This window comes from Phalangium opilio, unplaced genomic scaffold (genome assembly GCF_054372755.1).
Source record: "Phalangium opilio isolate 3A_F unplaced genomic scaffold, DU_Popi_V2 ptg000082l_1, whole genome shotgun sequence".
NCBI lineage: Eukaryota > Metazoa > Arthropoda > Arachnida > Opiliones > Phalangiidae > Phalangium > Phalangium opilio.
The window spans coordinates 7,489,705-7,504,761 of NW_028324189.1; the positions used below are offsets into that span (position 1 = coordinate 7,489,705).

Sequence of the window (15,057 nt, forward strand, 5' to 3'; positions counted from 1 at the left end):
ACCGTCCAAAACATTGTTTGCAAAACAAGTGCTTGCCAGTGCAATTCAACTACTATCTACAACAGATGCTGAAAATCTTGTAGTAATCTGTTCGATTCAGTGATATCATTCAATTCCAATTACCCAAGATGCTAGAGTCACAAAATTACTGGCAACACTGAAGCGCATGGGCGCGGTTAAAGTTACTAAACGTTGGAGTGTCAATTTCTCTAGTGAGCACTATCTAATTATGAATGCATTATTACAACATCTTAAAATGTTTTGAATTAAATGTAACACTTAATGAATGGAGGAAAACCAATTGCGACGTCACTTAGGAGTACCAAACATGGCCACCCACCGAGGGGCCGGTCACTCATTGTACCTTTGACTGTACTAAATTGATTACGCGTAATCTTAAAAAGCCCTACCCTTGACAGTGCTAAATGATTACACGTAATCGGTGTACGGGGACTTTAACAGTGATTAGCCCCTCGCAACCCACCCACTCACTTCGCAAATGAAGTCGCTCACGTCAACCCAAAAGTAAGTCGGGCTATTTTCAAATCGTACAAGGTACTAAGTACATACACTTCTATTAATTTACTTCTGACTATACTACGAAAAAGAGCGTGAGAAAATTTGCTTTAGTGTTGTTGTTGCCGGCTGCCGCTACGAGGACTGTAGAGTACAAACAGAGAAACAGGAATAAATTGAAACCTCACACGGTGTTTTTGATAAAATTTTCTCTTTTGCTGGAGTTGGAAATGTTTTTCAAGTTGATCCCTTTTTTTGCCCGTTCTGTCAAATGGTGTAGGTACACCAGGGGTGAAATTGTAGATCACGTTTCTCGAGCTAAAAGAGGCCAACTATATATTGGTAACCCGACTCCTACGTAGCAGCAGTCGATACTACCAGGAATTCATACAGCTAAGAGGAATCGTTGCAGGCCCCTATATCTCTAACATCTTCATTTCTATTAATTCGGGTTTTGTGGGTATACCGGGCTTGAGAACTTACTATCCGTCACGCCGGCCTCATAATTCTGATGGCGTCTTTCTAACCGTGATTTTAATTGGTTAGCAGCGAGATATATACATTATTCGCGCCAGGTAAAATTGGTCATACATTATGATTAATCTAGCTCTTCAAACAAAATCCGATAAGATACGTTGAGAAAAATGGGTACGCGATGATTCCCATTGGCTGTATGCATTCCCGATGCAACTCTAAAGTAACCCGATACTTTTAAGTACATATTCGTCATCCCACTTAAGCGAGGAGGCACTTTGACGATTTCATTCAAAATCAAACATTTGAATGATTATTTTTGTCAATACACGCTTTCACTAAAAGGCGCTTGTTGCCGTTCCCCTGCAGTCAGTATTGGTCAGAACCACAGAATTTTTGAATTACAGTCAGTATTATATTTATTATTTACAGACTAGGAGGATTCATACCATTTACACAGGGAGGCCAGGCTTCAGGTGTTACGCAAGGAGGCCTGACTCAATGGGTGGGTCAAAAGTCAGGCCTCCTTCTGTAAAAGGTATGACTCCTCCTAGTCTATAACCTATGAATTAAATACTCATGCACCATATTATTCAAAGGACTTTCCCGTATCTCTTATAAAAATCAGAGTTATGAGTGACCCTCCAAAATCTAAACTCTCCAAATAATAATAATAAAAAAAAAATCAACCTAGCTGGTTTGGTTTTAAAATTTTTAAGGCGGCGTTGAAATATTGTCTTGTTATTTTAAATGGATACGAGTAAAAGGACCAAGCTCGATTTTTCGTGGATAAAAACAAAAAAATAATAAAATAGCTTCAGGTTTTTTTAATGATTTTTTTAGTGGGGGGGGGAGGGGGGGGGAAGTGGGCCAAAATTGGGTGATCCATAAACTATTATATTATACACGCGTGATAACCGTGATTTAAAAGGTTTATTTTTAAGTTCATAGGGGTGGATTTAATTTCTATGAACTAACAAAAAAGAAAAAAGAAAAAATACATATGTGGACAGCATTATTTATTATACGATGCTAAAATTAATATTACTAAAGGAAGTTGGTTTGGTTTATAAAAATTTGCATAAAATGGGTGGGATTTGGTTTGTTTTAATTGTTAATTTTTTTTATTAATTATTACTTTGTTGCTATTTAAATTATTAAGTATTTTAATTAAGTTATTTTAACGCCCTTTTATTGACCAATTTATAAGGGTCAAGCCCAACTTTGAGAAGCAAGGGTCATATGGTCAAATAATTAGAGGTGAAATTATCCCACAGCGAAATTCTAAAGATTCTAATTGCTTTGGTTTACATAGCTTCAATTTTGGAAACAGCTCTCTGAAAATTGCATAACCAACTATGAGAGGTCAGAACTGTGGTCATTCAAAAGATAGGGTCAAATACTTTGAGGTCAAATTGTCCCACATCTAAATTCCAAAGATTCCAATTTATTTGGCTTACAGCTTCAATTTTGGAAGCGGCTGTCTGAAAATTACACAAGCAACTTTGAGAGGTCAAAACTGTGGTCATTCAAAAATTAGGGTCAAATCCTTAGAGGTCAAATTGTCCCGCATCCAAATTATAAAGATTCTAATTTCTTTGGTTTACAAGAATTAGAGTTAAATATCTTAAATTTTGGAAGCAGCTGTCTGAAAATTGAATAACCAACTTTGAGAGGTCAGAACTCTGGTCATTCAAATACTAGGGTCAAATACTTTGATGGTCTAATACCTCAAATTGTCCCGCATCCAAATATACCAATTTCTTAGGTTTTGAGCAAAAAAAAAATAAATAACCTTATGGTTAAAAGCGGTGTTAAACCAAGTAAAATAAACGTATTCATTGTTGGGTCTCTTTTACGGGTCTTTAACCGGCTTTTTCGCGTAATAGGGTGCATTATATGATGTGGCCAATCAAAAATCAAGTCACGACTATATCTAGAGATTCATTCTACGGTCAGTTAAAACACAAACCAGTTCCTTCGTCAAAACTGAGAATCATTTTAAAACTTTCTTTTAAATTTTCTTTCATAGTTTTGAAATTTAATTAAAACGCGAAGACAAATTTTGAATAAATAAATAAATAAATAAATCGTTGGTAATCCTTGAAGTCCGATACGAGAAGAAATTTAATATATAATTTGACCTTTAAACTCGGGTTGGTTAAGGGCTGCTTGTGGTATAATTCAATTCGACACGCAACTTATTTTAAAATCCAAGTTAAATTCCAGTTTTTTCAACGTCAAAACTAACTCGGGAATGTAGCCAAAAATTAACGTAGAAACTGAAGAGAAAACCAAAAATATACGCATACATACAACCTCCACTAAAATAAGAGGGCATACATCAATCAACTTTAACGATACTACAAGGGAATTAGGAGGGTCTCCCTGGTTCAAATAATACTGCAAAGTCACAACGTACACTCGTATATAAATTTGAAATACGTGAAAACGAAGAGTCATTCGTTTCCCATTGTTTTTCTTTCCCAAAATAAACCATTTCAACCGAGTTACCTACGCCCACCTTTAACTACGCTAAGGATAACTCAAAATAAATACGCGTATTAAAGGCGGCGGGTATTTAGCTAAAACCTTTGATAGAAATAGTCTATCGAACGTTGACAACCAACTCGGAAGAACTAGGAACCTTGGCCAACTTGGTTAAATTTCTCGCATAAAAAAAAGATTTTTGAGGTTTTCGCTTTCAATTCCTTCATATGGGAGATCAGCTGGTCTGTACCAGTACCACCACCATCGTATCACCTGTGTTTTAAGACGCCTACGAAAAACTGTGGGTATAGATCACTCCGCCGAAGAATTTTTAGACGAAAAACTGGCATGAATTTTAAGATAGAAAAAAATAAATTACGTTTTTACACTAAAAATATATTTACGAGATGGCTTGTTACTATGAACGTAAGATTTAAAATCTAATGCCAATAGATCCTGATTTCAAAAGTCGGGGGTTTAGACCTCTCAGTATTACCAAGAAGTGAAATCTAGTTTACTAGGGAGAAGGTATAAATTCGCCACATTTCCAGCTTTATCTCCAGTCCAAACGTAGGTCCGGAGTTAATTAATCCCCGCCTCTAAATTACAACTAGCATCTCATTGGTTCTTGAAAACTGACGTCAGCGCGACGCGAATGACAAACATGACGTAATTTCCGACTGAGGAGAGTCGAAATAGCCCGGCCTCCTTTTACGTCTCCTCTTGTATTTTCAAAGGGGGACTGGGACTATGGCGCGCGAATACTTAGGCATCTTATACCTTTTCCCCAGTAAACTAGATATCGCTTCTTGGTATTACTCTATAGACAGTGTGCACTTAAGAAAGAGGCTAGCTAGAGAAATTCCCCCTACACCGTTTCTTAACTTTAACCGCGCGCATTATGCGCATCTGGGTTGCCAGTCAGTAATTTGTGACTCTTCGGGTTTGGAACTGAATCGAGCAGAATACCATAAGCTTTTCAGTATCTGTTTGTTGTAGTAGATAGCGCGGTTGAATTGCGATTGCACAAGTCACAAATGACTGGCAAAGCTTGTATACAGTTCGCAATGCCCTTCGAATTAAAGTTAGTGCTAAGGAGGGGTGTGTTTGTGTTAAACAAAGAGCGATTTTCCCGATCCGATATTTTGGCGTTTGTTAAAACAAGGTCTCCGTTGCTATTACAAAGTGGGTGGGTGGCGTCTAACAGATCAGACCTCTAATGCTCTAAGATTTAAAAACAAAACAAAATAAAACTTAACGTTGTTCAATCTTGGCCTGTTTTCCAAGTAATTTTCAAACGTTTACATTTTCCCTAATAATTATGTGGTTCGAGGACCCGAGGTTGAGGAGGGGTATAGTGTACCAGATAAAATAAAAAGACTGGTTGGTGATTTTTTGAAACAAAGGATTGGCGCTTGATTTTATACGCTAAATTTGTTTTTTATATCGCATTGCGATATTTAACAAAGGAAATTAACCAACTTTTTTTGGATCAGATTTCATGAAAAAAATAAAAAGGAGTTCAAACTTTAATCGTTGGTACCTTACAGGGTTTATTTGAGTTTATAATCTCAGGAAACTCGGTGTAAATACTCTATGGAGAGAGGAGGAGCTACGGGAGGTGACGTCCTTGGAAAGCGCGACTCCAGTGGATCCCCTACAAGTTGACTTTCCTTACTAACTCCAGTTTTGGATTTGCAAAGCTGGAGGCATTTGTGGGCGGGATTTATACGTGCATGTTTAAATCCCGCCCACTAGACTTTGCCAGGCCAAATCCGAAGTTCAGGAGGAAAGTCACCTTGTAGGGGATCATATGGTCACCAACACCAAGGTAATTCTAAATTATCTGAAACTTTTTTAATTGTTATAATTATTAGTATTTACTTGTTTAATTATTATTATTTATTGTTAAAATTATTATTATTATTTTTTTTAATATTACATCATTATCCGTTTTTTTTTTGTTCTCATACTACTGTACTCTTTTAGTGTCTTTCCGTAACATGCCTAATGTATCGATTTACTATGTTCACACATACGTCACACTGTTGACTTTGTGAACAACACACATTCAAATAAATAAATAAATAAGAGATAAGAGGGTGTGACGTCATGAGAAAGTTCGTGGTAGCAACTGTACAGTGTTGTTCGAGAAACGTCGGGTAATTATAGGACCGAAGTACAATGGGATTGATGGTTCTACGGGTGATTTTGAGTGGAAAATGTTCTATACTTCAATGACCGATTTTGCCACAACCTTCTAAAGAAGTTACGAGGGTTCTTCCTGCTTTTGATAATGGTGTCAGGTTACTCTGACGTATCTATGGAATTTTGCCGCGTTTCTTAGAGATCATAGAAACGTATTCCGGAAAACCCGTCTGTTCATCGGATTAAAGGGGGTCGAATAAATTCATGTCCCTGCATATATGTATTTTTTTGTTTACGCTATATGAGAGAAAAAAATATATCATTCGTTGGAATGTCTGGAATTTCTCGCCTTTACCGAACCTATACCGCTTGCATTTTTTAACAGCTTTTCTTTTACTTTAGAATTTTTTTGTTTCAGGTAGTTTTTACATTAGTTCTAAAAAAAAAAATCCAGGTGAGCTCATATCTTAATTTGATTAATTGCCTTAGCGTTATTAATATTTTACTAATCAGATAATTAAATGGTGCAATTACAGTACGTAATGCCATCTTTCTCATGGGATCCATGATTTTGTTTTAAGTAATTTAGACTAAAAGTTAAAGGCAATTAAAAACATTGATCTGAATTAATTTTTTAAGGACGTTTTTACCCCTTTTTCTACACTAATTCTAAAATATTTTCAGGTGAGCTCAGATCTTAATTTGATTAATTGCCTTAGCGTTATTAATATTTAACTAATCAGATAATTAAATGGTGCAATTACAGTACATAATGTCACGATTCCAATGGCATCCATAATTTTGTTCCAAGTATTTTAGAATCAAAGTTAAATTCAATAAAGATCTGAATTAAATTTTGAAAATCGTTATAAACTTAATTGTAATTTAACCCTTTCACTTGACACAAATGCAAGTGCTTGAATAGAACCAGGGTTACGGGTTAGTAAAGTCACGTGATCAAATTTGTTATTCTTTTTCTAAATCCATATAATAAGCTTGGGATGGATATTGAATACGATATATTGTGAATAAATATACGCAAAGGCATTCTGTCTGAATACAGTCATAAGACCTTGAAGACGCGCTAGATTGATCTTCATGGTAATTCCAAATCGGGCGATGATATAATAATAACAATAACAGAAGGTTGCCTTCTTCTCCTTTTAATTCACACTCTCTTTTGTTCGAAATCGTAATCCGGAAATTACGTCCAAGTTAATTTATTCGGATTCAAATTTCATAGAATTTATTAATAATAAAAGCGTTAGAGTTTCGTAACGGCCATTTTAGAAATCATCCTTCGTTTATGAATTGACAAATAACCTTCCATTAAGGCACGTGCCAAACATAATGGCGCAATTCGCCTTATGTTTAATCAGCGCCACCTAAGGTGTAGCGGCGACTTTGGGAACTTGAAAAAATCGCGACCAATCAGAGGACGCTGTTTGTCCGACTATTTTTTTTATTGGGGATATTTGGAGAAAAAAATGTTTAGACGAGTGTGATGTAGATTTTAACCATTTTCGGCAACTAAAACGGCTGATTCTCGTTAAAACGGTTAGAAAACTGGCAAATCGTGTTATTCTCGAAGATATATAAGCGTTTAAAACAAGTAAGACAACTTTTTATTCGTTTTATACCCGTTAAATCCATCAAATCGCGTTAAGCCTTGGCTATTTCTTGCAGCATTTTCCATTGATTGACGTCGTTTTCACTGTCCAAGATTTACTTTTCGAGAAATTTAACATTTTACTTAAAGAAACATGGCATCAAAGAACCGTTGTTTCTTAAAATGCTGCAACAACAGTTTGAAATCCCTTTCTTACCATTTTTTCCCAAAAGACGCCACAATGAAACAAAAATGGATTGATGCCATAACTAACGCACTAGGACCGTTGCCCACCGACCTGTATAGCGCCCGAGTTTGTTCGAAACATTTCATAGAATCAGATTATTTCCCCACCGCTAAACCAAAGCCTAAACGCTTAAAACCTCAGTCGTGTCCGTCTGTATTTCGGAATACTAACGTAATGGTTGAAACTGATGAACACGTTCCGAAACAGCCTTTCTGTCGTTTGAGCCCTGAACAAAGAACTGAAATTTTGGAAGAAATGGGAGCTTTGTCTTTTGATCTGGAAGAGCTTGAGGAATCAAATGGCGGTGATATTAAGAAGGTGGAGTTGCAAGATCCCGACCCAGAAAACCCATTACCTAATATTATATGCCTTCACGATGCTGATGAGCTCGAATCTGAGTCTCAGAGAAGCAGTATTGCCTCGGTGCAGTCAAGCCAATCTTTGTCGTTACCTAGCAGCGGAATTTCTTTGAAATCTACATACACTCCTAATACCCCTGGCAAAGTACAACTTGTGAGAAAACAATTAGAATTACTATCCTTGCGTGCCAAAGAAAAATTTACTGTGACTAGATTTGTTAGCAATGATACTGCTATTAGATTTTATACAGGCTTCCCTTCATATGAAGTTTTTTGGGCGTTTTATCAACTTCTGTTACCAGAATGCGCAAAATTAAACTATGTTGGTCAGGAAACGAACCAAATAAGAGATAACACCGATAAAGACTTTCATGAAGTTGTCAAGCCCGGCCGTCCTAGAAAATTAAACCCAATAGAGGAGTTTTTCTTGACACTGGTTCGATTAAGATTGGGAACCCAGGAACAGTTTTTAGCTGATCTGTATAATTTGTCGCAAGGGCATGTTTCACGAATAATTAACACGTGGGTGTTGTTTCTTTACGAACGTTGCCTTCACCTACCAGTTTTTGCTTCATTGGAAAGGGCTCTCGAGTTGACCTCGGCCAAAATAAAAAAACGTTATCCAGATTTACGGATCATCGTAGACTGTACAGAGTTTAAACTTGAAAAACCATCTGCGTCAGAAGCTCAACGAGAAACCTTCAGCGCTTATAAGCATTGCAACACGGTCAAAGCGCTTGTTGGAATGGCTGGATCAGGACACTTAACTTATTGTTCAAACCTATACTGTGGAAGAACATCTGATAAAAAACTTATTCTTCATTGTGGCCTTTTGGACATGTTGGAAGAAGGTGACGGTATCATGGCTGACCGGGGTTTTGATATCGCTAAAGAACTTGCTTTGAAGAAACTGAAGCTATACATTCCTGAATTTCTTCAAGGTCGTGACCAGTTCACCGCATCACAACTCTCCGAAACACGCAAGATTGCTTTTGCCAGAATACACATAGAAAGAGCTATTGGTCGGGTTAAAGAATTTAAAATTTTGAAAGGAGAAATTCCATTGACTTTAACACCTATGCTCGAGAAAATATATGTAGTATGTTGCCATTTGTCAAATTTCACCGGTAAGCTGGTTCAAAAATTGGATTAAAAGTAGATTGTGCTATCTACCGATGGACATCAAAACAGAAAAGTCTATAAATGTTTTTAAAAACAGGCTTAACCAATACATAAAACAAGATATGGTTTAAAGATAATTAATTTTAAAATTTCTAAAGTGAAAAATAATTTTAAATGATTATAAATATTGGAGTGTAAAATAATTTTAAATGAATATACATAATGAAGTGTAAAATAATTTAAACTACAGGACACCTTTGTAAATAAGTTCAGACTTAAAGGTATATCCTAATAAAAGCTTTTTATTATTATTATTATTATTATTATTATGTTTTTGGAGAGGTTTTAATAAAAACGGGCTCATTCGTAAGGCTTACAAAAAGATGTGACACGAGAAACACCACATCGTTAGTTTCGTTACTCATTGGGAGTTTTGTTTTGGCAGGTCCCATTGCCTACTGCCGTTATCATTTAGACATAAAGATTTTATTTTTTAAAACAAATGGTTAGGATGATACACCAAATTTTCAGTTACGTTCTTACTCAGTTGGTTTTTCAAACATTTCCTTGGCAAAGGATGGTAAGAGATGCATGTAATATTTAGTAGAAAGTTTGGGAAGTAAGCTGCCGTTGGTGAAATTGTTATTTTTCATTATCATCAAAATTTCAATGTCACCAGGTGGTACAAATACCACCAAAAAACACACAGGCATATTGCAAACTAGAAGCTGTCCCTGAATTTGATGGTACACATCCGAATTTTTCTTAAGCTCAAGTTCTTCAGTTTCTTCATCCACAAAGAGATAAAAATTACCAGAGGCAGCTTTTGTCCTAATAGTTTCCTTATTCTTAAAAATAGCGTACGGGCACTTTATTTCTACTAGGTATAGTTGATCTTCAATCAATACAAGGCGATCAGGGCTAGCTCCGAGAAAACAAAACTGCGGGTTGACAATTAATCCAACAGAAGTGTGGCTTTGGGTCTTGATGTTCTGTGTGAATAACGAGAAAGCTGCCGGCTCGTATTTCAACCCATGATCCAATGATTTCGCTGTAACAAAATTCCTCTTTTGTTGAAATGTTTTTACTGGATCAGTCTCATCTCGCATTTTTACAAAAGTTCCAAACATGGATGCCGTGAGCCGATGACTCCTCTGCTTATGCCAATAATGTGAGCGGCTTTGTAAGCGAGTTTTAACCTCAGTATATTTTGATCCAGCTAAATCTACTTGGATACTTTTCAATACCTTAATTTCATTATCAGAAATGTTCAGAAAATTTTCATTCCTTTCCCTCGTTGGAGTTTTAGCTACCCATTCCCACAACTTGTCGATCAAAAATGTATTTTGGTGTATTTTAGGTTGGACTGGAATACACTCGTTCGATTTTATTGTACCGATGACTGGCATACTTATGTCCATTTTGTCAAAGAGTTTAACGAAATTTTCCAATTTTTCTTTAGATATCGGTTGAGACCCCGGTGGCAACACATTAAACGTACGAACCGCGCACCCTAAAAGAGCTTTCCTTGGTTTGGCTGGGTCGTGTTTAACAATTTCCAAATCACTAAGAAGAAACGGCTCGTCTGTTTTTGGTTTCTTGACATGCCACATTTGAAGCCTGCTGGTGCACGTCCCACGTAGCGGCAAGGTTTCAGCTTTTATTCTTACGATGTCAATGAGTTGATATAAAAGTGCTATCGAATGTTTACAATCACCGTCATTTCCCGCAGGGCAAGAGCATGATATCCATTTTAATTGATTTGGTTCTTTGGCGATATTGAAACAGGCAAACATGTTGTAGGTTTTGGGTCTTCTATCCGCGTCACATGTAGCTCTTATGAAAATGACATTTCCTAGAGCACCGGTTCAACTCTAATTAATCTCAATCAATCAAAATGTCATAATGTGACATACCTTTTCTGTTGCTTTGAATACCTAAAATCTTCTCCTCCCTAAAAAGCATGAATCCTTCCTGTTTCTCACGCTTTGTCTTTGAGTGACTTTCGGCAATCCCATCTGACAAATCTGTTAGAAATACGTTTTCACCCCATCCTTCCTTTGGGGTAACTCTTCCTTGTAAACGAAGGAGTCCTTTTTATGAAATAACAAATTTGGTTTATTTTCAAAAAGGCTGGTGGCCATAATGAATATCAGCAACTTCATTCACCTTCTTTTGACATGTTTGGGTTTACAACCATTACGTCGATGCATGCTTTACACATATAATCATCTATTAAGTCCAGGCTGTCTTCATCCAAATTCACGCAAGTTAGATGGTACCATTCTACGCACAATGAGCATTGCACCATCTTTTTGGAGTTGTCTTTTGGTTGCTGGCACAGGCAATACAACCTAGGAGAATCATCTCCCAAAGTACTTGCAGTTGTAAACGCACACGGTTTTTTCTTCACTTTCGCTGACACAACGTCAGCCAGCTTTCGTTTTGGCAAAGCCATCATGAAGATTTTATGAACAATATGAAGCTTAGGACGTATTTAACGCAAAAACAAAACAGTTCGATCTAAGTAAATTCACAGAAAATGTTAAATTTCTCGAAAAGTAAATCTTGGACAGTGAAAACGACGTCAATCAATGGAAAATGCTGCAAGAAATAGCCAAGGCTTAACGCGATTTGATGGATTTAACGGGTATAAAACGAATAAAAAGTTGTCTTACTTGTTTTAAACGCTTATATATCTTCGAGAATAACACGATTTGCCAGTTTTCTAACCGTTTTAACGAGAATCAGCCGTTTTAGTTGCCGAAAATGGTTAAAATCTACATCACACTCGTCTAAACATTTTTTTCTCCAAATATCCCCAATAAAAAAAATAGTCGGACAAACAGCGTCCTCTGATTGGTCGCGATTTTTTCAAGTTCCCAAAGTCGCCGCTACACCTTAGGTGGCGCTGATTAAACATAAGGCGAATTACACGCCAGAGCACGTGTTTCTTTGGCGCGCGCGAAATTGGCGGATTTTATACTGGGTCCCAACTATTGAAAATAATAAACAGCCTTAAATTATTTTAAATAAAGAACAAAAAACGCAAATTTTATTTGAAGTTAATCAAGATTAGTTTAAGTTGAACGATAGAGGCATAGAAATTATTTAAGGGTAAAAGGCTAAATTAAATCATAAGGTGAAAGGAATTCACTCTTCTTGGGTGCTTTAATTACACCCCTTTTGGTACGCTAGTATAGGATCAAGAAGCGGTATCTAGTTTACTAGGGAGAAGGTATAAATTCGACACATTTCTAGCTTTATCTTCAGTCCGAACGTAGGTCCGGAGTTAATCCCCGCCTTTAAATTACAACCGGCATCTCATTGGTTCTTGAAAACTCACGTCAGCGTGACGTGAATGACGAAAATTACGTATTTTCCGACTGAGGAGAGGTGAAATTGCCCGGCCTCCTTTTACGTCCCCCCTTGTATTTTGAAAGGGGGACTGGGACTAGGGCGCGCGAATACTTAGGCGCAATACTAGATATTGCTTCTTGATAGGATGATACCTTTTCAAACTGAACTGATATACCCCCCTCTATTGACTCACGGTGGTTCTGGCAACACTTGGGAAATAATCTTTTTTAATTCACCTGTATTAGTCATCGTCAGATGAAAGGGTTTAAATATAAAACCAAGGTAAAATCCAAGGTATTTTCTGCACTTCAAATATATATATACACACGGATGAGTTAGTCCAAAAAAAATCGAAAAAAAAGATCTAGGGGAAGCCTAGCTCTGTTGCAATCTTAAAAGGGGACCTTCTATAAAACCACTCTATTGATAAACAGCACCCACTTTCAAGACTGCGCGACACTAACAGGAACAGTGACGTTTCTGTGACAACTGTGTTGGAGGGAGATATTTCTGAACAGGAAGGATACGCTATAAAAATCATCCTGAGAATAGCTTACAAAATAAACGCTATTATTTTACGGGAAGTATGGAATAATGGAGCAAACTAAGCTTGAAACGGTATTGCCTAAATCTTCCAAAAACCTAGGGATGTTGAGGGATGAGGGAGAGAGATCGGGGAAATAAGTGGATTTTGGGACAACTCCAAATGGAATCACAGTAGCGCATACAGGAGGATGGTTGGTGCCAGCAGCCTCCCAAGTACATTCCTCTACGCATCCTTGGCTCAATAAGTAAGTTCCTCTAGCTACAGGGTGTTCTACAAAATGGAGGGTACATTGGAATGGTTCTATGTATGTGGAATCATCAATTTTGAGTCGAAAATGTGCTATGCTCACAACAAGGGACACTCCCAAAACGAGTTACGATCGTTGGAGTGTTTTAAGGTTGACCCCTTTAAACTTAAGTCACAAACTGGAAGACAATGCTATAAGGGGTTATCCTTAAAACACTCTTAAATTGTTTAGGAGTTGTCCTTTGTAAGGGTAAACACCCTGTATTGAAAACCAACCGCAACAATATTAGCTATCGTTTCTACATAAGACTTAACCGTGATTTAAACCGTAGTTTAATTTAACTTAATTAATGTTAATTTTAACTATTTAAATACTCCCACGAATAAAATCCGATTTCAAAAAAGAGGTTTGGGTCATGTGACTAAAATATTTCGAGTTATAATTAGCATAATTTTAATTTATTTATTTTTTAGAATCGTTGGAATTTAGCGTAACATTTTTTTGAATAAATTATTAAAAATTAGAACTGCATAATTTTGAGCTAGTAACTTTAAAATGTTTGGGAATATGTACACTCGCGTTTTAGTCAAAAATATTTTTTTTTTAAAAAAAAGCTAGCCCGACCTAGGGTTTATTGACTTGGTTTTTTATCATCAGTCACTTTAGACAACTAAAGAAAAATGTGGTGTTTTCAAGCCTGCACCCTTTTCAGATATCATGAAAAATATATATCTTGGATATCTGCCCTAACGTTTGAACCCTGCCTGATTGATTCGTGAATCATGAGTATTATGGTTTGTCATTTGGTTCTTTCGCAGAATCTATTTATTTTCTATTGAATTCGGGTTCCAAATATGACTATTTCGCAATTAGAACTGACTCACCCTGTATAATATTATTTTTGAGAATCAATTGAACTGACTCACCCTGTATAGCCTAATATTATTTTTGAAAATCAATTGACAAAGACAAAAGTGGGGGACTTCGAACCGACCGAAGTTACTTAAGACGCGAAAAATCTAAGAACAGTCCGTCAGGCGCCTGGAGTTTAAAACTTTCCACCTGCTGCTAAACGCGTACGCCAGCCGTTTCGTTTAAAATGTTTTCATATACTCTCCCTTTATAAGGCTACAATAAATGCTTCCATATACTATCCCTTTATAAAACTATAATAAATGTTACCATACACTTTCCCTTTATAAAACTATAACAGGGATATATTTAATTTTTGAAGTAGGAATGGAGAACGGTTAGTATTCACTTCAGTCCGAGTTATAGAACAGTATAGAGCCCCCCCTCCCTCCAACCCGTAACGAAAAGTTTAAATTATCTTATTGGCTCACTTAAACTACGTTTTGATGACGTTGCTGACCGGGACGGCGAAAAATACGTAATTCCTTTTCACCTCTGTCGCTATGACCCGCCTCTTCTTTCATACCCCTCCGTTCCGTGGAAGGGGGTCCGGGACTTTGACGCGCGCCCAGATTACTCTGTTCTCCATTCTTGCTTCTAAAATTGCATCTATCCCTGACTATAATAAATGTTTCCATATACTTCCCCTTTATAAAACTAATTGCGTTTAAAATCAACACACCCGTTTATTACGGTTTTGTGATTAACCCGAGGTCACTTCCGAGTCCATGTAGTATATACAAGCACGAAGGTAATTTAAATTTGAACAACAGAGAGCGCGTAATTTGTATTTACAGTTATGGTAATCTAATTATAATTACCGGAATTTTATCAAACTGGATTTTTAACACTCGGGATAGGCTATAGAAGTCAACAACGGTTTACTTTTTCGTTTTGCGAAACCTTATAAGGGAAAAGAATACCTATGTTTTGTTTACCGTATTAAAGAAACCCTTAAAAACACTAACCACAAATTTAAGAACTAAGAAATAATAATAATAATGATTTAACTGATTTAAAAGAAAA

General features: G+C 36.6%; 3 protein-coding genes across 8 annotated transcripts in view; 1 reads left to right on the forward strand and 2 right to left on the reverse strand.

The window, feature by feature from the left end:
- Positions 1-15,057, reverse strand: part of Fhos (Formin homology 2 domain containing) — a 35,692-nt gene that overhangs the window by 15,885 nt on the left and 4,750 nt on the right. The gene's annotated exons all lie outside the window — the stretch shown is intronic.
- Positions 6,989-9,277, forward strand: LOC149651313 (uncharacterized). Its single transcript, XM_089848148.1, has 2 exons — positions 6,989-7,240; positions 7,315-9,277. The coding sequence occupies exon 2, from the start codon at positions 7,392-7,394 to the stop codon at positions 8,994-8,996; it is 1,605 nt and encodes a 534-aa protein (XP_089704274.1). The 5' UTR covers positions 6,989-7,240; positions 7,315-7,391; the 3' UTR covers positions 8,997-9,277.
- Positions 9,252-11,893, reverse strand: LOC149651314 (uncharacterized). The gene is made up of 4 exons (XM_089848147.1): positions 11,644-11,893; positions 11,135-11,569; positions 10,882-11,058; positions 9,252-10,820 (listed from the first exon to the last, which is right to left on the reverse strand). The coding sequence occupies exons 2-4, from the start codon at positions 11,424-11,426 to the stop codon at positions 9,505-9,507; spliced, it is 1,785 nt and encodes a 594-aa protein (XP_089704273.1). The 5' UTR covers positions 11,427-11,569; positions 11,644-11,893; the 3' UTR covers positions 9,252-9,504.

Bases quoted from the DNA above. Each gene is read 5' to 3' on its own strand.
- LOC149651313 (XM_089848148.1), top strand. From the start codon at position 7,392: ATGGCATCAAAGAACCGTTGTTTCTTAAAATGCTGCAACAACAGTTTG.
- LOC149651314 (XM_089848147.1), bottom strand. From the start codon at position 11,426: ATGATGGCTTTGCCAAAACGAAAGCTGGCTGACGTTGTGTCAGCGAAA. The intron at 11,059-11,134 runs GTGAATGAAGTT...TTTCATAAAAAG, and splicing joins CCCAAACATGTCAAAAGAAG to GACTCCTTCGTTTACAAGGA. The intron at 10,821-10,881 runs GTATGTCACATT...CCGGTGCTCTAG, and splicing joins TATTCAAAGCAACAGAAAAG to GAAATGTCATTTTCATAAGA.